At 41.3% G+C, this 23,120-nt stretch overlaps 1 protein-coding gene across 1 annotated transcript in view; it reads left to right on the top strand.

The window, feature by feature from the left end:
- The window catches only part of RPH3A (rabphilin 3A), a 291,534-nt gene that overhangs the window by 130,939 nt on the left and 137,475 nt on the right, over nucleotides 1-23,120 (top strand). The window contains exon 7 of the mRNA XM_082259275.1: nucleotides 14,988-15,158. Within this exon, the coding sequence (XP_082115401.1) occupies nucleotides 14,988-15,158 (171 nt within the window). The remainder of the gene's footprint in view (nucleotides 1-14,987; nucleotides 15,159-23,120) is intronic.

Raw genomic sequence — 23,120 nt, 5'->3', positions numbered from 1 at the left:
GGCTAAATAACGTCAGCTGACAGTGGGCTTTAACTCCCTGTCAGCTTAAAATGGGTCGCAGGAGTGCAGAATGAATTGCACTCCTTTGATCCATAGGATAAGTAAGGCCAAAACAGCTTTTGCCTTACTTCTCCTTTAAGAGAATTGATTACTGTACATTTGAGAGATGTGGGTACATGAGGAAATAATTGAATTGAGGGGATGTATGTTCAGTTGATGCGAGGATGAAGAATTCATGCCAAGGACTTACCACTTTTATTACTTTGTTGATAGACCTGAGTGGAGACCCATTACCTATAATTTCTGTAGGCTTGGTTGTGTATTTGGTGAGGGGAAGTTTTTGTGCCCGAGATCTCTGCAGTGGTTACTAATATCAGGGATTGTTTGTGTCTGGTTTCTGGGGATTTCTACAGAGGGCTTTGGGGATGTCTTTTTTTGTTCTTTTTTGAGGCGTGCCCCATGTTGGATGAAGACTCCACTGAGCATTACTTTCCCATTAGAGTGGGAGAGGTGTGGTGTCAGCTTCATGGTCAACTAGAAAGTTGGCGATAGTGGTTAATACTGTTTGGTAGCAGATAGTCTTCTAGGAGGATCTCATTAAGGTGCCATATCCATTCCAGAAATGAAAAAGAGTATATATCCAAGGTGAACATGAGAGGGCTAACACTAGAGTTTTTTTTTTTTTTAATTAAATTGCAAAGTGGATTGATCACTAAAAGACTTTTCACATTATTCAAAAGGACCTATAAAACAAAAATACCACTCTATTAACATGAATTTAAAACTGCTGCTTGTAAACTGCTTGATATGACATTGGACCCTGGCATAAGATCCCAACTACCAGGTGCATGATAGAGGTTTCTGGTGTTAGAAAATGCAGAAAATCCATTGTCTCTCATCAGGTAGATCTGGTAGATTTGCATTAAAGTAAGAGGACCATTAAAAACCTTGCAGAGAAGCTTAGCTTCTACATGCCTCCTCTATGTTGGTATTTACAGTAATCATAAATTGTATAGACAAACAGAGTTTCTGAAATAAAGCCGGTACATAGTTCTGTGGGGATGAAGGAAAGGAAATAAAATACAAGCAGTCTGGCAGGATCACCCAGTAGATCTGATGTGACACGACTGTGAAACACTATTTTTGCTACTGTTTATAAAACATACATTTTCCCTAAAAAATACACTCAAATTAATTTTAGTGCACACAAACACAATATAATGTGTTTTTTCGGAAAATTGCACAGAGCTGAGTGCCTGTGGGTTCATACTCCCCAGAGAGGTCAGTGCATGGCAACTTGCCACCAGTGTAAACCCATCTACTAGAGGTCTAGCAGGGGAGTTTAAAAAAAAAAAAAAATGCAAAATGCCAAATGGTATAGTAACCTGGAGTCTATTTACTGGCTGCTGCCACTATAATGATATATTAAGTTTGAACTACTTTTAAGGGCTCTGTTAGAGAGATTTACTGTCACATTGGGCTCCTTCACAGTTCACACCAAGTGCACTGGGGCTCAGTGTAAGGACACAGAGAAAATAATTGTTTTCTATGTGCTCCGTTCACTCCCTACAGGTGCTTTAGGTCTGCATTTTTACACATAGCAACACACAATAATGGGTTACAATGCACTGTAGCAGGTTTCAATGTGCTGTTGTGTTTAAAGTTGAATTAGTTGTGTTATTTTGTGACATTTCAATAAAAATAAAAGAAGGAAAAAAGTAATAAAGCATCACACCAACCCAACATAACGCACACTAGCGTGCTCATGTTATATGGACCCTAATGTGTGAACTTGGTGCGTATGGGCTTTTACTGTCTTGGTGCCAATGTTTTCATCACACTCAAAGTGAGGGAACTGGCAGGGTTCTAGCCTTCTCCCAGTCTACTAGAAAAAAAAAGTTGCATTGCTGTCTGTGTTGTTGGAGATTTTCACTCACTTCCTGTCTGAGTAAAACATTCATACTGGGACGGTAAGTGATTGGAAATCTCTGTAATGGAGCCCTAATAACCAGTGCAAACTTGATAGTGATTCTAATCCTTCTCCTTTCCAAACCACCAAAAAAAAAAAAAAAAGTTTTAGCTGGACATCAGTGTTAATTTTGGCAGCAAATTTCAATTTAGTTTTAGTCTTAGTCTTAGGACTAAAATGGCATTTTAGTTTTAGTCCCATTTTAGTCTTCTGCAAGTGTTTTAGTTTTAGTCGTATTTAGTCGACTAAAACTCCAGTACATTTTAGTCGACTAAAACTCCAGTACATTTTAGTCAACTAAAACTCATTTTAGTCATCTATAATCGAATGGGTGTAGTTCAATTGTAATTTTTAATGCATTATTTAAGCATTTCTCTACAATTTTCAAACTCATTATATACTACTTCTGGTTCTGGAGTGAAAAATCGAATATGTTATTATTTATGATATTAAGCTTTGAGCATGCACAGCACTACACCAGTGTTAATTTTGGCAGCAAATTTCAATTTGGTTTAAGTTATAGTCTTATGACTAAAATGCCATTTTAGTTTTAGTCGTATTTTAGTCTTAAGACTAAAATGCCATTTTAGTTTTAGTCGTATTTAAGTCATCTGAATTGTTTTAGTTTTAGTCATATTTTAGTCGACTAAAATTGTGTTCATTTAGTAGACGAAAATGTTTTAGTCGGTTTTAGTCGACGAAATTAACACTGCTGGACATCTGCTTAAAGAACAGCATATTAAATATTTAGGATTTACTGCATGAGCACAAATATAAAATACACTTGTGTATGCTTTACAGCATCTTCTAGCTCTCAAGATGACATTCAAGATTAAATATCAGTAAGATGATTCATAGGAACAGGTTCTTCTACCTTATCTGAGCGATCACATCATTTGATGTCTTTGTTATGTCCTTTCTTTTGAAATACCCTTTATATCTATGTTCTGTGGTTAACCCTTTAGTTATACAAAAAGAACTCTCATGAACATTAAAAAATTAAATACAGATCCATACATTATGCCTAAATACCTATATTTGCCTCTCTATTACCTGCTATTACCTAATTACCTGTTATTGAATTGTAAAGAAAATCCTTTATTCAGACAACGCTTTCTAGCTTCTCGGCTCTTCCCCTGATAGAAGAGCTCTTTCTGGACATTACTAATGTTGAGCACAGGCACAACTCTGTTGCCACCAACCCCTGTTCAGGAAAAATGCCAATTGGACACACTGCTGATGATTGATAGAGCTTGTCACTGGCTCGAATGAAGAGGGTCCATCCTTGAAACTGATTATCAGTAATACATGCTAGAGACATGCATGCCCCTAACAGGATCAACTTCAAGAATTTCTTCTGTGAAGTAAGGGTTGAGCAGGTCTCTTCCTAGATGTTGTTTCATATAGCAAGTTTATAAGGAACCTTTGTGACTAGCAAATTCTACAAGTTCTAATTCAGGTTATTTAAAGATGTCCATACTTGCTTGTGTACTTTCTCTTTGTTTTTACCATTTTGAAGTTGTTCTTCAGGGATTGGGCTTGGCCCCTTAGTTCCAGTGAAGGGAACTCTTAAGGCATCATCATACCTAGACATTTTTGGACAATTTCATGCTCATAACTTTGTGGGAACAGTTTGGAAATGGCCCCTTCCTGTTGCAAGATGACTGCGCACCAGTGCACAAAGCAAGGCCCATAAAGACACGGATGAGCAAGTTTGGGGTGGAGGAACTTGACTGGCCTGCTTAGAGTCCTGATCCTAACCCGACAGAACATCTTCGGGATACATTAGAGCGGAGACTGCAAGCCAGGCTTTCTCATCAAAATTAGTGCCTGACCTCTCAAATGCGCTCATGGAAGAATGGTTAAACATGCCTATAGACACACCCCTAAACCCTTAGACAGCCTTCCCAGAAGAGTTGAACCTGTTATAGCTGCAAAGGGAGGGCCAACTCAATATTGAACCCTACGGACTAAGACTGGGATGCCATTAAAGTTCATGTGCATGTAAAGGCTGGCATCCCAATACTTTTGTAATATAGTGTGTGTGTGTATGTATGTATGTATGTATGTATGTATGTATGTATGTGTATATATATATATATATACATATATATATATATATGTGTGTGTGTGTGTGTATGTATATATGTATGTGTATATATATATATATATATACATACAGTATCTCACAAAAGTGAGTACACCCCTCACATTTTTGTAAATATTTTATCATATCTTTTCATGTGACAACACTGAAGAAAGTAGTGAGTGTACAGCTTGTATAACAGTGTAAATTTGCTGTCCCCTCAAAATAACTCAACACACAGCCATTAATGTCTAAACCGCTGGCCACAAAAGTGAGTACACCCCTAAGTGAAAATGTCCAAATTGGGCCCAAAGTGTCAATATTTTTTGTGGCCATCATTATTTTCCAGCATTGCCTTAACCCTCTTGGGCATGGAGTTCACCAGAGCTTCACAGGTTGCCACTGGAGTCCTCTTCCACTCCTCCATGAAGACATAATGGAGCGGGTGGATGTTAGAGACCTTGCGCTCCTCCATCTTCCATTTGAAGATGCCGCACAGATGCTCTATAGGGTTTAGGCCTGGAGAAAGGCTTGGCCAGTCCATCACCTTTACCCTCAACTTGTTTAGCAAGGCAGTGGTCGTCTTGGAGGTGTGTTTGGGGTGTTTCAGTATGTCACAGTACATGTTGGCATTCATGGTTCCCTCAATGAACTGTAGCTCCCCAGTGCCGGCAGCACTCATGCAGCCCCAGACCATGACACTCCCACCACCATGTTTGACTGTAGGCAAGACAAATTTGTCTTTGTACTCCTCACCTTGTTGCTGGCATACAGGCTTGACACCATCTAAACATCATCAGACCACAGGACATGGTTCCAGTAATGCATATGCTTAGTCTGCTTGCCTTCAGCAAACCATTTGCGAGCTTTCTTGTGCATCATCCTTAGAAGAGACTTCCTTCTGGGATGACAGCCATGCAGACCAATTTGATGCAGTGTGCGGCGTATGGTCTAAGCACTGACAGGCTGACCCCCCCACCCCTTCGACCTCTGCAGCAATGCTGGCAGCACTTATACATCTATTTCCAAAAGACAACCTCTGGATATGACGCTGAGCACGTGCACTCAACTCCTTTGCTCGACCATGGCAAGGCCTGTTCTAAGTGGAACCTGTCCTGCAGCTTAGTTTCAGGATCTTGGCAATCTTCTTATAGCCTAGGCCATCTTTATGTAAAGCAACAATTCTTTTTTTTCAGATCCTCAGAGAGTTCTTTGCCATGAGGTGCCATGTTGAACTTCCAGTGACCAGTATGAGAGAGTGAGAGCGATAACACCAAATTTAACACACCCGCTCCCCATTCACACCTGAGACCTTGTAACACTAACGAGTCACATGACACCGGGTAGGGAAAATGGCTAATTGGGTCCAATTGGAACATTTTCATTTAGGGGTTATTTTAGGGGACAGCAAATTTACACTGTTATACAAGCTGCACATTCACTACTATACATTGTAGCAAAGTGTTGTCACATGAAAAGATATAATAAAATATTTACAAAAATGTGAGGGGTGTCAGTTTTTTTTCCAGACAAGCTGTGTCTGTCTCCTCTGGAGGGGAGGGAAGGGAGCCTTGTCTAATATTGTAGCAAGGCTTGCAAAGCATGTAGTAATGTGGAACAAAGCACTACAAATACTTTGTTCCCTGGGGGACATAACACTTAAAAAAGATTAAAGTGAGAGTTTAAATAGTTAGTACTGGAGGTGAATGCTGCAGCCTGAAGGTGGCAATATTATTCAGCAGGCTGAGGCTTTCATTTTTGCCAATAGAGCCTTCAGACTGCATGTTATCATTGTGTCAGAGCTGACATAGTGCTCACATTACTGGAACTGATTGGTTCCTATTTGGCAGTGGAGGCCATAGGGACAGAAAGCAAAGACAGAGAAGGATCGGAGAGTTAGAGTGTGAACTGATCACACTCTAAAGAGTTAAAGACAATAAGAGAACTTATCAAGGACTGGGGAGAAAGAGAGAATTAGAGCATGAGCTAAATAAGAACCAGAAAGAGAGGTAGAGTGGAGATGATCAAAGGAGGAAGAGAGAGATGGAGAGGAGGTAGAATGTGAGCTTATCAAGGACTAAAGAGAAAGAGAAGGTAGATTGTAAGCTGATCAAGAACTGAAGATAGAGAGAGAGAGGAGGTACAGTGTGAACTTATCAAGACCTGAAGAGAGAGTGATAGAGGAGGTAGGATGTGAGCTGATCAAGGACTGGAGAGAAAGTACAGTGAGAACTTATCGAATACTCAAGGAGAAAGAAAGGAGAGTGTGAGCTGATCAAGGACTGAAAAGAGAGAAAAAGAGAGGACTTAAAATGCTAGCTGAACAAGAGAGAGAAGGCGGAGTGTTATCCGATCACCATTGTCACCACTGCGTTTCTGCTTTAAACATGAATACGCAGTATCCCAGGTTTCTTAATGAACTGGTTTATTGCAGATATTCCCTGGTGCATATGAGAAAGATAGTAGGGCTGCATAAAACCCATTCAGATCTGAATCTAGTCAAAAATAACCTCATGTCTACACAATTAGAATTGTCAGGTTTTAGTGCCATTAGAGGCTCTGACTTTGCTTCCTGTCTGGTAAAAAGGTTGTCACAGAGATAGGAAATAAAGGGAAAATCTCTTTAATAGCAGAAAAAAAAATGTTATTTTTTTTTGTAAGTTAAGTAAGGGAATGATTGAACGTCTGTCAGCTTTTTATTGTGATCTGTTTCCCCCGAGGCAGATATTCAGTAATTTCCTATCTGTAAAAGGTTGTCCCCAGAATAGAAACTAAGAGGAAATCTCTTTAACAGGACCCCAAATAGCAGTGGTGTTGCTAGGGGTGTGGACAGCACCCAGGTGGTACCCGCCAGAGGGGTGACACCAGGGGCAGACTGAGCCGGACCGCTCTGATGCCCCTTGAAAGGCCACATCCCTTTTCCGCAGACATGCAGGGCTGGTGGAAAACCCTTGTCCCCTTCTCTCTCTCCCTGCCCCCCGCTCTCTTCCTGCCCCCAGCTCTCTCTCTCCCTGCCCCCTCTCTCTTTCCCTGCCCCCTCTCTCTCTCCCTGCCCCCCTCTCTCCTTTCCCCCTCTCTCCCTGCCCACTTCTCTCTCCCTGCCCCCCTCTCTCACTCCCTGCCCCCCTCTCTCTGTCTCCCTGCCCCCCTCTCTCTGTCTCCCTGCCCCCCTCTCTCTCTCCCCATGCCACCTCTCTATCCCTCCTGCCTACTTCCCCTTTCTCTCCCTGCCCCCTCTCTCCGTGCCTCCCCCTCTTTCTCTCCCTGTCCTCTCTCTCTTCCTGCCCCCTCTCTCTCTCTCCCTACACCCCTCTCTCTCTGCCCCTGCCCCCTCTCTCTCTCTCTCCCTGCCCCCTCTCTCTCTCTCCCTGCCCCCCTCTCTCTCCCTGCCCCCTCTCTATTTCTCTCCCTTCCCCCTCTCTTTCTCTCCCTGCCCCCTCTCTCTTTCTCTCCCTGCCCTCCTCTCCCTCCCTGCTCCCTCTCTCACTCTCTATCCCTGTCCTTGCTTTCTCTCTCTCTCTCCCCCTGCCCTCTCTCTCCCTGCCCCTCTCTCTGCCCTCTCTCTCTCCCACTCTCTCTCTCTCTCTGTCCATCTCTCTCCTGCAAGTTGACACCATGCTTTTACGCACAAGGTGACACCAACCCTAGTGATGCCACTGCCAAATAGCAGTAAATTCCCTATTCTATCCAAAACTAAAAAACAAAAAATAGGTATAGAAACACTTTACATCTAATAACTGCTGTTAAGGTGAAGCTTTAGTCAGAAAATTAAGTCCTGATAGATCACTTCAGGTTGGCCCCTTTTGCAGGTATAGCTATGGAAAACATTAAAAATAAGTGTCTATACTGTTTAAAATCCAGTAATACACTGTCTCACCAGTGGCGGCTGGTGCTCAAAATTTTTGGGGGGGGGCGCAAAAAGAAAAATGTAATAGGTATTGCTTCGCTTCAAAAAACGCGGTAAAAAATTGCGTGACTTTGAGGTCATGGTACAGGCATGGCACAGGTGATGGTATAGGCATGGCACAGGCCATGGTACAGGCATGGCACAGGTCATGGTACAGGAGATGGTATAGGCATGGCACAGGTCATGGTAAGGGCATGGCACAGGTCATGGTATAGGCATGGCACAGATATGGTATAGGCATGGCACAGGTCATGCACAGGTGATGGTATAGGCATGGCACAGATATGGTATAGGCATGGCACAGGTCATGGTACAGGAGATGGTATATGCCCCCTTTCAATGCAGTGACCAGCGTACATGCCCCCTTTCAATGCAGAGACCAGCGTACATGCCCCCTTTCAATGCAGAGACCAGCGTACATGCCCCCTTCAATGTAGTGACCAGCGTACATGTCCCCTTCAATGTAGTGACCAGCGTGCGTGCCCCCTTTAATGCAGAGATCAGCGTGCGTGCCCCCTTCAATGCAATGAACACTGTGCCGTGCCCCCTTCAATGCAATGAACACAGTGCCGTGCCCCCTTCAATGCAGAGTTCAGCGTGCGTGCCCCCTTCAATGCAATGAACACTGTGCTGTGCCCCTTCAATGCAATGAACACTCTGCTATGCCCCCTTCAATGCAATGAACACTGTGCTTTGCCCCCTTCAATGCCATAAACACTGTGCTGTGCCCCCTTCAATGCAATGAACACTGTGCTGTGCCCCCACAATTCAGAGTTCAGCGTGCGTGCCCCCTTCAATGCAACTGTGCTGTGCCCCCTTCAATGGAATGAGCATTGTGCCGTGATGTGCCCCCATCAATGCAGAGTTCAGCGTGCGTGCCCCTTTGAATGCAGAGCACCACAGCATTGTCCCCAATCATTGCAGAGCGCCACAGCATTGTCCCCAATCAATGCAGAGCGCCCCAGCATTGTCCCCACTCAATGCAGAGCGCCACAGCATTGTCCCCAATCAATGCAGAGCATCACAGCATTGTCCCCAATCATTGCAGAGTGCCACAGCATTGTCCCCAATCATTGAAGAGCGCCACAGCATTGTCCCCAATCATTGCAGAGCGCCACAGCATTGTCCCCAATCAATGCAGAGCGCCACAGCATTGTCCCCAATCATTGCAGAGAGCCACAGCATTGTTGTCCCCAATCATTGCAGAGCACCACAGCATTGTCCCCAATCAATGCAGAGCGCCACAGCATTGTCCCCAATCAATGCAGAGCGCCACAGCATTGTCCCAGTTCAATGCAGAGTGCCACAGCATGCCCCCAGATCAATGCAGAGTTCAGCGTGCGTGCCCCTTTCAATGCAGTGTGCCACCCCCCCCCCCGACACCAGTGCACTTACCTGGAGCAGGTTCCGGACTCCTGGCGGGCGACTTCTTCTCACTCCGGCGGGCGGCTTCCAGCAGCGCGTCTTCTCGAGTCCTCCTCCCGCTCCCGCCTCCTCCTCCGCTCGGCCAATGGCATTGGGTTTGCCATGCGGCCAATCAGGAAGATGGTATTAGACCGGCTTCCTGATTGGAGGAGGAGTAGGAGGATCAGTGTGACAGTAGCGAATTTTCATTCGCTATTGTCACACAATGGGTGGCCTCGGGATGCACTGCTCTGCGCCTTTGGGACTACCCTTTCCATCTCCCTATTAGAGCCTCTGGCTCTAATCAGGTGATTGAAAAAAAAAAAAAAAAAACACATTGCACCTCATGCGTCCAGCGCCCTACATGCAGATTATAGGGCCGGACGCATGGATGGGGGGGCAGCGCCCCTGCGCCCTCAACACACCTGCCGCCACTGTGTCTCACCCTGCTCTGCACATACTCAGTCACTCTCTATTTTTAGGCACTGTGCCATATTTGTAGAGGCCGATTTGCTGACAACCTAAAGGCCTTTGGGCTTCAGCAAAATGGCAACCTCCAGCAAGAAGAAGCTGTAACAATGCTGGAGGCAATATACAGCACACCCTGTAGCTTTGGTAGTATAATTATTAATGTGGAATGTACTTTCTTTGCTAAAGAACATTATTTTTTGTAAGGTATTATGGGTAAAGTTCCATTTTAATTATTGTTCATTGCATTGCTAAAATACAATTATAATAATACAGTGCTTGCAAATCTAAACATATAATCATACAACATAATGTGCTCACAAAATATAAATATAAAAAACATATACAAAGTCTTTCAAAATTTCTCATATAAAGTGCTCGGTGCTCCAAAATCCAAAAAAGTACTGAAGTGCTTCATGTAAACATGCTGTGAAGTGTGCCACATTACCCTCTCGTATCCCCACTCACCAGAGTAAATGGACCCACAGCTTTTCAGTCTGGGGGTCAACCAAGCTTGTATCTGGTGTTGTGGATACCAGGCCTTTGGGCGTCTAAATCAGGTCTCACCAATATTACTCTTGGGGTGGCTTTAGTGTCCTCCAGGCTTGAGAAGATTTCAAGATTTTTGCAGAGGGTTGATCAAGTAGTAGGAAAGTACACCGGTCGTATCCTTGAATAAGTTCTGAAAACTCAGAGGAGTGCAGGAACATGCAGTTGTGGTTAGTAATGTACTGGAGATGGGACTTCCCAACAGACCATATATTCATTAGCTGTCTCACAGGAGTTTCTCCAGCGTCCAAAGGTTTACATCCACACTTTTTAGCCTTTGAAATTGTAGCAAACAGAGAAGAGACACCTGTGACAAGACCTATCCAAGGATAGGACCGGTGTACTTTCCTACTACTTAATTAACCCTCTGCAAAAATATTGAGAATTTTTTAAAGACTTTGTATACGTTTTTTATATTTATATTTTTTGAGCACTTTATGTTGCATGATGATATGTCTTATTTTTGCAAGTGCTGTATTATTCTAATTGTATTTATTGAGGTGTATTTAGCACTGGGTGGACAGCAGCTGCAGATATTTTGGAATCACACACACATAGCGTGAGTATTTATATGTTTTTTCGTTGCTAAAATAGCCAACAAAATATTTTTAATAACATAAAACATCTATTTTCTAAATAAGACACTTTAACTGTGAAATTGGTGTAGTCTTCATTTAAAATCCATACAAAAAGTGATATGATGTAAAATTTGAGCTTATTTAAACAAATTATTTCGTCCTTTGCATCCCAGGCAGTCCATTTGCATCTGTCTGTGAAAGTAAGAATATGTGTTGTGTATGGTTAATGAGATGTCATTCCCCTGAAAGAGCTCTAATTCCCCTTCTAGAATTGTTTTAGATATAGACCTTCCCAGAACCTTGCAGCCACATTATGAATGTCTGTGTTTTCTTACAGAACTCAATTATTTCCCTAGGTCTGTATCTGTCTGTATGTTTCAGAGCATTTAGATTTCATTAAATCAAACAGAAACTGGCACTTTTAGAATATTTCACACTAGATCAGATCAGATGTAATAGAATGGGATATAACTGTTATGCTGATGGAAAACTGTAAGTTCAATCATATTGAAGATGCTTTCTATTAGTTGTAGCAAGCCATTCAAGATATGCTTAGTCTTGAAAACATAACTGTCAATATGCCCTGCTTGGGCATAGTGACAATATCTCCAAAAATGTCATATTGTCATTACATAAGTCATTTAATTGACTAAGGAAGTGATATCACTGCTACCCTGGGTTACCGAAACTGCTGACTCTGTGCCGGCTGTTGAGGAGCAAAAATATTCAAGAGAGGGCAGGTAAGGTGAGTATAAGGGGATCGGGGGATGTGTTTGGCACAGGCACTGTCACTTTGTCCTACCTAAGCATACTAATAGTATCTCCCAAAAATGATATTGCCATTACATATTTGATTTGTTTTGTTCTTTACTTTACTCTTTGTTCTTTTTTTTCATTAAGGTAAGTTTGGCAATATAAAAATAAGTCAAAACTGTGAAAAGGTAGGCACTTACACATACATTAGTATAAGACTCAATGAGTTGCTTATAGTACAATATTAAATAGTGCAACATATGTTGAAATGGGGGACAATAAAAGCATGGGAAAAAGTAAAAGTCCATCAGACTTCACCCCGGTCTGATGGATCCTAAGGGTGTCTTTGTACTCAAAGAATAGTGTAATAAAAAATGATATAAGGAATTCTTATAGTGTAATATTTAATAAAAAGTATGACCTTCTGTGAGGGGGGTGGGGGGTCATAGAGCCCTAGTGAGTGTGCTTTGCAGGCTTTCCTTTCGGCACAAGTGGGGAAGATATGAGGATAAAGTGCTAGCAGTGAAGAACTGGCTGTCTATCTAATCACTTTGTCATCCTGGGTTTTCTACACCTGCCTTTTTCAACCAGGCACCCTGGGGTGCCTCCAAGTTTCTTCAGAGGTGCCTTGGCAAAATAACCAAAAATGGCATACAAGCCACAAGGTTTGTTTATTGTTTATTGTCACCCATTTCATCATATGTTGTACTATTTATGATTTTACTATAAGCAACCAATTGAGGATTATGCTACTATATTGTATGTGTAAGCCCCTACCTTTTTACAGTTAAAACATATTGCATAGGGGATATTCCCATTTAAAGGGACAGCTACACTAGTTTTTTTAGAATTTAATTTAATTTTTCTTCACACTTTGTTGTTGGTTTTGGGTTATAATTGATCACATTAAGTAAGCTGCCACAATATCTGTTAAATATCACTTTATCAATACTACTGATCCCCATTCATCCCTGCTGATATTTCCCTTCCCCATGCTTCCTCATTACTCTTATTCATTTGCCAGGGCGTCATCCATCTAGGGGACCATCTGACCTTTGGTCCCCAAGGAGCAGTACTTGGGCCTGGGCAGGCAATTGGCAGGTCAGATCCTTTCCCATGGGAGAGCAAGGAAGGCCATTAACCTGTGTAATGATTATCAACGTGAAACTTACACAGATATTAGATTTATGGCTCCAGCAGGTAACCACCAGTACAGTGGGGAAGTGCAGAGAAGGTAAGTGTCAGTTGGACTCGCAGAGAGTGGAGATTTTATCAGGATTCTTTCTAAAGACTAAGTTAAAATACCTTTTTACCATGCTACACCCAAATTTAGGGTGTAACATGTAACATTCTGCCAAGCCCCCTAGAGATAGAATTTCTTACAACACTGAGAAATCATCAGTTTTCCTTCCTGATGATGAGTAAATCCTCTCTCTCCTCAACCTGGCTTTCAGCTAGCTCTCCATTTGGCAAAACAGAGATCTTTTACTCAAGCCACAGTTCATTGGTTTTTGACCCTAGGCCACAGGCTGTGCAGAGCAGTCTAGTAAGTACTATCTATAGACCAAGCAAGCACAAATACTCCCTAAATGGAGGTTTTCAAGCCACTTAATTTTATTTATTAACCCCTTGCCGACCAGCCGACGTCGTTTTACTGCGGTGGGTTGGCTCTATTATGCAAAGCAACGTACCTGTACATCGCTTTGTGTAATAGATAGTGGGGCAAATGTGCCGATTGGCCAGAGGAGGAGCCAATCAGTGGGTCTGGCGGACGTGATGTCCGCTGGCCTCCTGCGATTGCTCCCCATGGAGACAGAATGGCGGTCTGCCTATGTAAACAAGGCAGACCGCTGTTCTGTCAGAGATGAACATAGGGATCCTGTGTTCCTCATATTTAGGAACACAGGTCTCTGTGTTCACCCAGTGAGTCAATCCCCCATATAGTTAGAAAGCACCCCCTAGGAGCACACTTAACCCTTTGATCGCCCCTGGTTTTAACCCCTTCCCTGCCAGTGTCATTATTACAGTAACAGTGCATATTTTTAGCACTGATTACTGTAGCAATGTCACTGGTTCCCTCAAAAGTGTCAGTTAGGTGTCAGATTTGTCCGCTTCAATACCGCAGTATCACTGATCACCGCTATTACTAGTAAAAAAATAAAATAAATAAAAATGACAAATCGTTCCCCTAGTTTGTAGACGTGATAACATTTGCACAAACCAATCAATATAAACGTATTGGCATTTTGTTTAACAAAAATATGTGGCAGAATACATATTGGCCTAAATTGATGAAAAAAATAGATTTTTAAATTTTTTTTATTGGGAATGTTTTATAGCAGAAAGTAAAAAATATTTTTTTTTTTTTTCAGAATTGTCGTTCTTTTTTTTGTTTATAGCGCAAAAAATAAAAACCACAGAGGTGATCAAATACCACCAAAAGAAAGCTATATTTGTAGGAAAAAAAGGTCATCAATTTTTGTTTGGGTACAGTGTCGCACGATTGCGCAACTGTCAGTTAAATTAACACAGTGCCATATCGCAAAAAATGGCCTGGTCATTAAGGGGGTAAATCCTTCCGGTCCTTAGGTGTTTAATTGGGTTGTTCCTTTTCATCGCTGCCTCAAATGGCTGTTTTTTGGTGCAACATGACCAAAGGTTTGATCTTTGCTTTATCCCTATCACATTCCTTTCTTTTCATTAATTAAGCAAATCTGTATGACAATTTAGGCGTTTTAAAAAGATATATACATATTTGTAAGCAGCAGGTTATACTTTTAAAGGGCCACCATAAAAATGGCCTGCGGTATATTAGTAAAAGGGCACTATGCTGTAATAATCCAATCAGTTTTCTCCTCCCTGTTGTCAGATCAGGTAAATGATTTTTGATTGGTTGATGAGAGAAACTGCACTTTGCAAATTAATATTGTTCTTTGCCTTGCTATAAATGTGTTTATATCCTTTAATGTTAATATAGCTCATTGCAGTTTTATCAGGGGTCACATGGAGCGGGACAAGCTGTTAATGAAGTCTATCATATCAGTGCCATGTGTAAAGCCAGCAATCGGTGTTTATATCATAGCTCAGAATTTCTCTTTAGAGAATCAAACATCTGTTCCATTGCTCCTGTAAAACTGTTGGAATGACTTGTAGAATGTACAATTAGGGAAAGTGTTACTGGCTAGTTTTGGATTGATTCATGGTGTATTTGGCAAGATGATATTGGGAAATTTACTGCATTAGTGATGCTAAAATAAATGTGTTTACCTTCAGGCACTGAATCAGCTGCGCCTCCATCTGCAAGAGGGAGCTGCCCTCCACCTACGCGTAAGCAATCCGAGATGAGAATGGCCCCAAGTGGTGGAGATTATGCTGGAGCTGACCAAGAGGGAAGAGATTATTCTTACAGTGCTGCAGACAGCGAAGTGAACAGAAGCCCTGGAGGTTTGCCAATCTCTTTATTTCTGCTCAGGGATTACATGTCATTACTTCATGCTATTAAGCGGGAATTAAAAAAGTTTGACTTGGCTGGAAAAACATTAAAGTACCACATAGGCCTACGTGCTGCCTAAGTGTTTATGTTAAGGGCATTTTGATTTATGGTTAATCACATAGAGTCCAGTCTCTTTTACAGGTTCATAGAATACATTTATCTGTTAGTGATGAGATAAATGCCTGTTATCCTACTGCACAAGCAACATTTCACTGACCACTAGTACTTTTAAATTGTTATTAAACTCAAGTTGTAATTGTGCATATGTAAAAAAATTGAAAGTACTCATGGGAATAATGGTCCCTCCATAACAGCATTCGAGAACGTTAGTGTGTGCGCTCCCTGTCTGGAAGTTGGGGGGAGTGCTTATATTAAGGAGGAATGATGATGACCTGGGTGGGTAGGGGGGGGGGGGGTTTACAAAGGTATTTAAAATTTTTAGAAGCAAATAACAGAAAAGAAGCCCTTTATAGAAATAGCTATTCAATATATAGCCAATGTTTGACAAATTACAAAGAATTAATACTAATTTAAGGACAATTGGTGGTATAATGGAATATTTGATGTTTATGGACACTTGGCATTGTTCCTTGCAGTCCTGGGGACATAGTATAATATCTGTGTGACTTCTTTATAAATCCCAAGGATTCCTTATGCCAGTTTATGGGCAGTGTCACTACTTTTAGCCTATCTGTACTAGTTATTGCTTTCCAATACTGTTATAAAGCAGTCGCATGTTCATTTTCATGGTGTTTATGCCTATCATAGGTGTTGTGGAACTTGCTTACCCAGGTTCTTGCATTGTGAAACTATAGCCAAGCTAGCTTATGGATGCAAGAGTGATTTTCAGACTTATTTTTAGGGGTTAATTCCCTAGTAATTTTCTCAGCTACATATAGCCATTTCTTTAGAAAGAATTACAGATCTATATGATCTGTCTTTATATATAAGTTGAATATTTTGAAAAAATGTTAACCTGTATATCTCATTTTGAAGCGATACTTTCATGTCCTTTGACCCAGGAATGGACAGGCTGCCTGTGAACCTGTGTAGCCTTTCCATTACCTAAACGATCAATGGGCCTATCGGGATATAGGCAGTGATGGAGGAATAGGGGGGTAACAAATGCCATGATTATTTGAACCCTGTTAAAGACAAAAAGATGCTTAACTTGTTAAAGACTTTTGGATTGGTTTGGACATATTGGTACTGGTAACACCATGTTAAACCAAAACTAAAAAGTGTAGGAAAAACTGCAATAAAACGAACTTACCTACCTTGTTTGCAATCTTATTTAGAATGTACCCTGAACTGTGCATGCGCAGCTCATTATGCATTCTTGGCACCCCTTGATGCTGTCATGAATGAACTCTCATGTGAATGTCAAAGACCTGCAGCATGCCACATTGTTAAGCATTAACAAAGATGGTTTTCTGCATTTTGGTAATGGGGAACATTGTTTGTTTTAAATCTATACATTGCATCCGGAAAGTACTCACAGCGCTTCACTTTTTGCACATTTTGTTATGTTACAGACTTATTTCAAAATGGAATAAATTCATTATTTTCCTCAACATTCTACAAAGAATGTCACATAATGACAAAGTGAAAGAAGTTTGTTTCAAATCTTTGCAAATTTATAAAAAATAGAAAAGGAAAAAATTACATGTGCATAAGTATTCACAGCCTTTGCTATGACACTCAAAATTGAGCTCAGTTGCATCCGGTTTCCACTGATCATCCTTGAGATGTTTCTACAACTTGATGATGTCCACCTGTGGTAAATTCAGTTGATTGGACATGATTTGGAAAGGCACACACCTGTCTATAGAAGGCCCTACAGTTAACAGTGCATGTCAAAGCACAAACCAAGCCATTAAGTCCAAGGAATTGTCTGTAGACCTCTGAGACAGGATTGTATCAAGGCACAGATCTGCATAAGGGTAGAGAAAAATGTCTGCAGCATTGAAAGTCACAATGAGCACAGTGGCCTCCTTCATCCGTAAATGAAAGAAGTTTGGAATCACCAGGACTCTTCCTAGAGCAGGCCACCCTGGCGAAACTGAGTGGTCAGAGGAGAAGGGCCTTAGTCAGAGAGGTAACCAAGAACCCGATGGTCATTCTGACGGAGCCCCAGCATTTCTTGACCCTAAGCACACAGCCAAAAAAACAAAGTGGTGGCTATGGAGCAAGTCTGTGAACGTCCTTGAGTAGCCCAGCCAGAGCCCAGAATTGAACCTGATTGAACACCTCTGGAGAGATCTGAACATGACTGTGCACTGACGCTCCAACCTGATGGAGCTTGAGAGGTCCTGCAAAGAAGAATTGGAGAAACTGCCCAAAAATAGGTGTACCAAGTTTGTAGAATCATACTAAAAAAGACTTAAGGCTGCAATTGGTGCCAAAGGTGCTTCAACAAAGTATTAAGCAAAGTCTGTGAAAACGTATGAATATGTAATTTTATTTGTTGTTTATTTTTATTAAATTTGGAAAGATTTCAAACAAACTTCTATTCTAATCTATTTTGGAACAAGGCTCTAATATAACAAAATGTGGAAAAAGTGAAGTCCTGTGAATACTTTCAGCATGCACTGTACCTATGATAACCTTAGCATTATTCTTAGTCAAGAAAATTATGGGTGCTACTAGCAAGAAAACACTTTCAGCAATGTGATGTGCTGCAATGTTTACTTATCAAAGATTTTTGAGTGAACAGTTGGTGCACTAATTAGAATCCATTTACATGCCGTGCATTGTCACGGGGTAGTTGGGTACATCATAACCTTGTCTGCATCTTGTTTGTGTCACTTATCTCTGATGTAGTACTAGCCAAACTGCAAAGTCATCCTGCCAAAATTACACTTTCTGTTAAATTTATTGTTGGGAGATATACCATATATTATGCTTTTGCTTCCGATTCATAATAATTGTTCTAGGTTGTGTTTACCCTAATCCATTTTCTGTAGAAAGAATAATACGAATAGTTTAGTATATTAAAATGAACATAGTGAATAATCTAAACACATTTCTCGAGCAAAGAAATAATTTAATTGCATTGAAATTAATGTCTCTAGAGCTCTAATATGATTTAGATATATGGTAGTGAATAATTTTTGCATACATTCATTCCTAACAATGGTAGCACGTGCACTTAGCTTAGTAAAATTCTCCTATTTTAGAATGTGGTTTTCAGTGATATAGCATATGAGTGGTACAGGTGGGGAGGAGTTTGTTGGTGTTATATTATTTTATATAACAATGTGAACAATTTTATATATCATGTTTATTGCCAAATTCAAATCTTTCTGACTTGCATTCCTTTGCCTCCTTGACCCTCCATGTACTTTTTTCTTTAATGAAAAAGCTTAGCTGTTTGGCAAGTAACAAACTTTTCCTCATTAATACAAATGCTTAAATGGCTGGGAAAAGTCCCTGGAAAAATGAAAGCTGAAAGGTGATTGGAATGGTTGGGGAAGAAAGCTGGGTGCACACAGCTCCAGGTGGACTTCAATCACGATGATACCATACTGCTGAAATCCCAGGTGCCAGCTTGGTCCGCTGGCACTTCAGTTCAGTATTAAACGTCTTGTATTCTTTATTAAATGTAGTAAAAAAAAGACAGCTCCATCATAGAAACTGTTGACACGTTTCACCCTCTTAGCGCTTAGTCATTATGACTAAGCGCTAAAAGGATGAAACGCGTTAACTGTTTTTTCCTGTTATAGCTGTGTTAGTGTCTTTTTGTTACTGCATTTTATAAAGTAAGCAAGACTTCTATTGCTGAACTGGAGTGCCTCTTCCCCTGTTCTATCCTTGTGGTTGAAATGGCTGACACATGCAAGCTTATTTTCTCCATTTAGTATACAGTGAGGAAATCATTTTGTGATCCCCTGCTGGTTTTGTACGTTTTGCCCACTGACAAGGAAGTGATCAGTCTATAATTTTAATGGCAGGTTTATTTTAACAGTGAGAGACAGAATAACCACAAAAAAAAAAAAATCAAGAAAACGCTTTTCAAAAAAGTTATACATTGTTTTGCATTTTAATGAGTGAAATAAGTATTTGATCCCCTATCAGGCAGCAAGATTTCTGGCTCCCAGGTGTCTTCTATACAGGTAATGAACTGAGATTGGGAGCACTCTCTACCTGTATAAAAGACACCTTTTATACAGTTCACAGAAGCAATCAGTCAGTCAGATTTCAATCTCTCCACCATGGCCAAGACAAAAGAGCTGTCCAAGGATGTCAGGGACAAGATTGTAGACCTACGCAAGGCTGGAATGGGCTACAAGACCATCACCAAGCAGCTTGGTGAGAGGGTGACTACAGTTGGTGCGATTATTCGCAAATGGAAGAAACACAAAATAACTGTCAATTTCCCTCGGTCTGGGGCTCCATTCAAGATCTCACCTCGTGGAGTTTCAATGATCATGAGAATCATGAGGAATCAGCCCAGAACTACACTGTAGAGTCTTGTCAATGATTTCAAGGCAGCTGAGACCATAGTCACCAAGAAAACAATTGGTAACACACTACGCCATGAAGGACTGAAATCCTGCAGCACCCACAAGGTCCCCTTACTCAAGAAAGCACATATATAGGCCCATCTGAAGCTTGCTAATGAACATCTGTATGATTCAGAGGAGAACTGGGTGAAAGTGTTGTGGTCAGATGAGACTAAAATCAAGCTCTTTGGCATCAGATCAACTCAAGCCGTGTTCGGAGTAGCAGGAATGCTTTCTATGACCCCAAGAACACCATCCCCACCATCAAATATGGAGGTGGAAACATGCTTTGGGGGTGTTTTTCTGCTAAGGGGACAGGACAACTTTACCGCTTTAAAGGGACGATGGACAGGGCCATGTACCATCAAATCTTGGGTGAGAACCGGCTTCCCTAAGCTAGGGCATTGATGGGTATTCCAACATGATAGGGACCCTAAACACACGACCCAGGCAACAAAAAAGTGGCTCAAGAAATAGCCGGTCAAGAAATAGTGGCCTAGCCAGTCTCCAGACCTGTATCCCATAGAAAATATGTGGAGGTAGCTGAAGGATCCAGTTACTAAACGTCAGCCTTGAAACCCTAATGACTTGGAGAGGATCTGCAAAGAGGAGTGGGACAAAATCCCTCCTGAGATGTGTGCAAACCTAGTGGCCAATTACAAGAAACCTCTGACCTCTGTGATTGCCAACAAGGGTTTTGCCACCAAGTACTAAGTCATGTTTTGCGAAGGGGTCAAATACTTATTTCACTTAATAAAATGCAACTCAATTTCTAACTTTTTTAAAATGCGTTTTTCTGGATATTTTAGATGTTATTCTGTCTCTTATTGTTAAAATAAACCTACCATTAAAATTATAGACTGAGCATTTCTTTGTCAGTGGGCAAATGTACAAAATCAGCAGGAATTAAATACTTTTATTCCTAACTGTAAATCAGCTTCTCGCTTTTGAATCTAGCTTCTTCCCCCGAGTATTGTCTTGAATGCACAATTGGCTACAGAGTCCCTCTGTGCCATATTGGGGGGTGGCCACAGTGCCTGTGCAGCGCAGGTCAGACACTTTCAGAAACTTTACAAGGATGTTTGTGTTTTAATGAAGTGAAGCCATATAAGATTTTGGTGCTTGTACTTTTGAACGAGATGGCCAAGAACATGGAGATCAGTGTGTTGGATGCATCTGAATAAGCACCCCCTGCCGCTTCCCAAGGTTAATGCGCATATAGATCTGGATACTTTACACATAGTGCAACTTTGGTTTTAAAAATGAAAGAGAAAACATTTTTGCTGCAGAGACAAGATGTTGAAGCTTGCACTCTGTTTAGGGACTTTCTGTTTTCTTAGTTTAGATGGAAAAGTAAAGACCAGTATTTGGACTATATGAATTTATCTATATTGCAACACTCTACAATATATAGATAAATGTATATAGTTAAATTCAAGTCTCTTTGTAATAGTTACATAATTACACTGGTTGAAAAAAGACACAAGTCCATCAAGTTCAACCAACATAGAAAAAACACACGCACACCTAAATAGAAAACCTCCATATACATTATCCCATACCCACAGTTGGGAGGAAGGCTAATAAAAACCCAGTAGAAGACAAATAAACACCCCAATAAAGCATGATCCAATTTCTTGGTTCCACCCCCTATCCACCTCTGAGCACCATTCCTAGGTTCCACCCCCTACCCACCTGTAAGCATCATTTCTTGGTTCCACCCCCTACCCACCTCTGAGCACCATTCCTTGGTTCCACCCCCTACCCACCTCTAAGCACCATTACTTGGTTCTACCCCTACCCACCTCTAAGCACCATTTCTTGTTTCCACCCCCTACCCACCTCTGAGCACCATTCCTAGGTTCCACCCCCTACCCACCTCTAAGCACAATTCCTTGGATCCACCCTACCCACCTCTAAGCACCATTTCTTGGTTCCACCACCTACCCACCTCTAAGCACCATTCCTAGGTTCCACCCCCTACCCACCTCTAAGCACCATTCCTTGGTTCCACCCCCTACCCTCCTCTGAGCACCATTCCTAGGTTCCACCCCTTACCCACCTGTAAGCACCATTCCTTGGTTCTACCCCTTCCCACCTCTAAGCACCATTTCTTGGTTCCACCCCCTACCCACCTCTAAGCACCATTCCTTGGTTCCACCCCTACCCACCTCTAAGCACCATTCCTTGGTTCCACCCCTACCCACCTCAGAGCACCATTCCTTGGTTCCACCCCTACCCACCTCTAAGCACCATTCCTTGGTTCCACCCCCTACCCACCTCTAAGCACCATTCATTGGTTCCATTATATTAAGTTCTATTATGTGCATTTAGGAACAAATCTAGGCCTTTTAAAAAAAAAAATCAACTGAGCTGGCCAGAACCAGCTCTTGAGAGAGTCTATTCCACATTTTCACAGTTCTTACTGTGAAGAAACGTTTCCGTATTTGGAAATGAAATCTCTTTTCCTTCAAACATAAAGACATTGTCCTCTGTGATAACTTTTAGGTGAATAACTCTACACCAAGCTCACTATTTGGACCATTTATGTATTTATACATGTTGATCATGTCCCCCTTAATCTCCTCTTCTCAAGAGAGAATAAATTCAGTTCCTCTAATCTTTCCCCATAGCTGAGCTCCTCCATGCCTCTTATCAGTTTGGTTGCCCTTCTCTGAATCCTGTTCCCCCAATATTTTTTATGTGAACTGGTGCCCAAAGCTGAACTGTGTATTCCAGTAGAGGTCTTACTAATGATTTGTACAAGAGCAGAATGATATCTCTCTCCCTGCAGTCCATACCTCTTTTAATACAAGAAAGAATTTTGCCTGGTTTAGGAACCGTAGCTTGGCATTGCATGCTATCATTAAGCTTATGATCTACCAGAACAACCCAGATCCTTTTCCACCACTGATTCCCCCAGTTGTACTCCTCCTAGTATGTATGATGCATGCATATTCTTAGCCCCCAAGTGCATAACTTTACATTTTTCAACATTAACCCTCTTTTGCCACACAGTTGCCCAATTAACCACATCTGGACTGGAAGATTTCCCCCCTTAATGACGAGACCATTTTTTTGCGATTCAGCACTGCATTATTTTAACTGACAATTGTGCGGTTGTGCCACGCTGTACCCAAATACAATTGATGTCCTTTTTTCCCCACAAAGAGAGCTTTATTTTGGTGTTATTTGATTACCTTTGCGATTTTTATTTTTTGCGCTATAAAAAAAAATATATTTTTCACTTTCTGCTATATAACATTCCCAATAAAAAAAATTTAAAATCAAATTTTTTCATCATTTTAGACTAATATGTATTCTGCTACATATTTTTGTTAAAAAAAAAAAATCCCAATTAGCGTATATTGATTGGCTTGCGCAAAAGTTATCGTGTCTACAAACTAG

Source organism: Pelophylax lessonae (genome assembly GCF_965119305.1).
Source record: "Pelophylax lessonae genome assembly, chromosome: 1".
Lineage (NCBI taxonomy): Eukaryota > Metazoa > Chordata > Amphibia > Anura > Ranidae > Pelophylax > Pelophylax lessonae.
The sequence above is the reverse complement of the archived record's forward strand: the minus strand, read 5'-3'. Positions and strand labels throughout refer to the sequence as shown.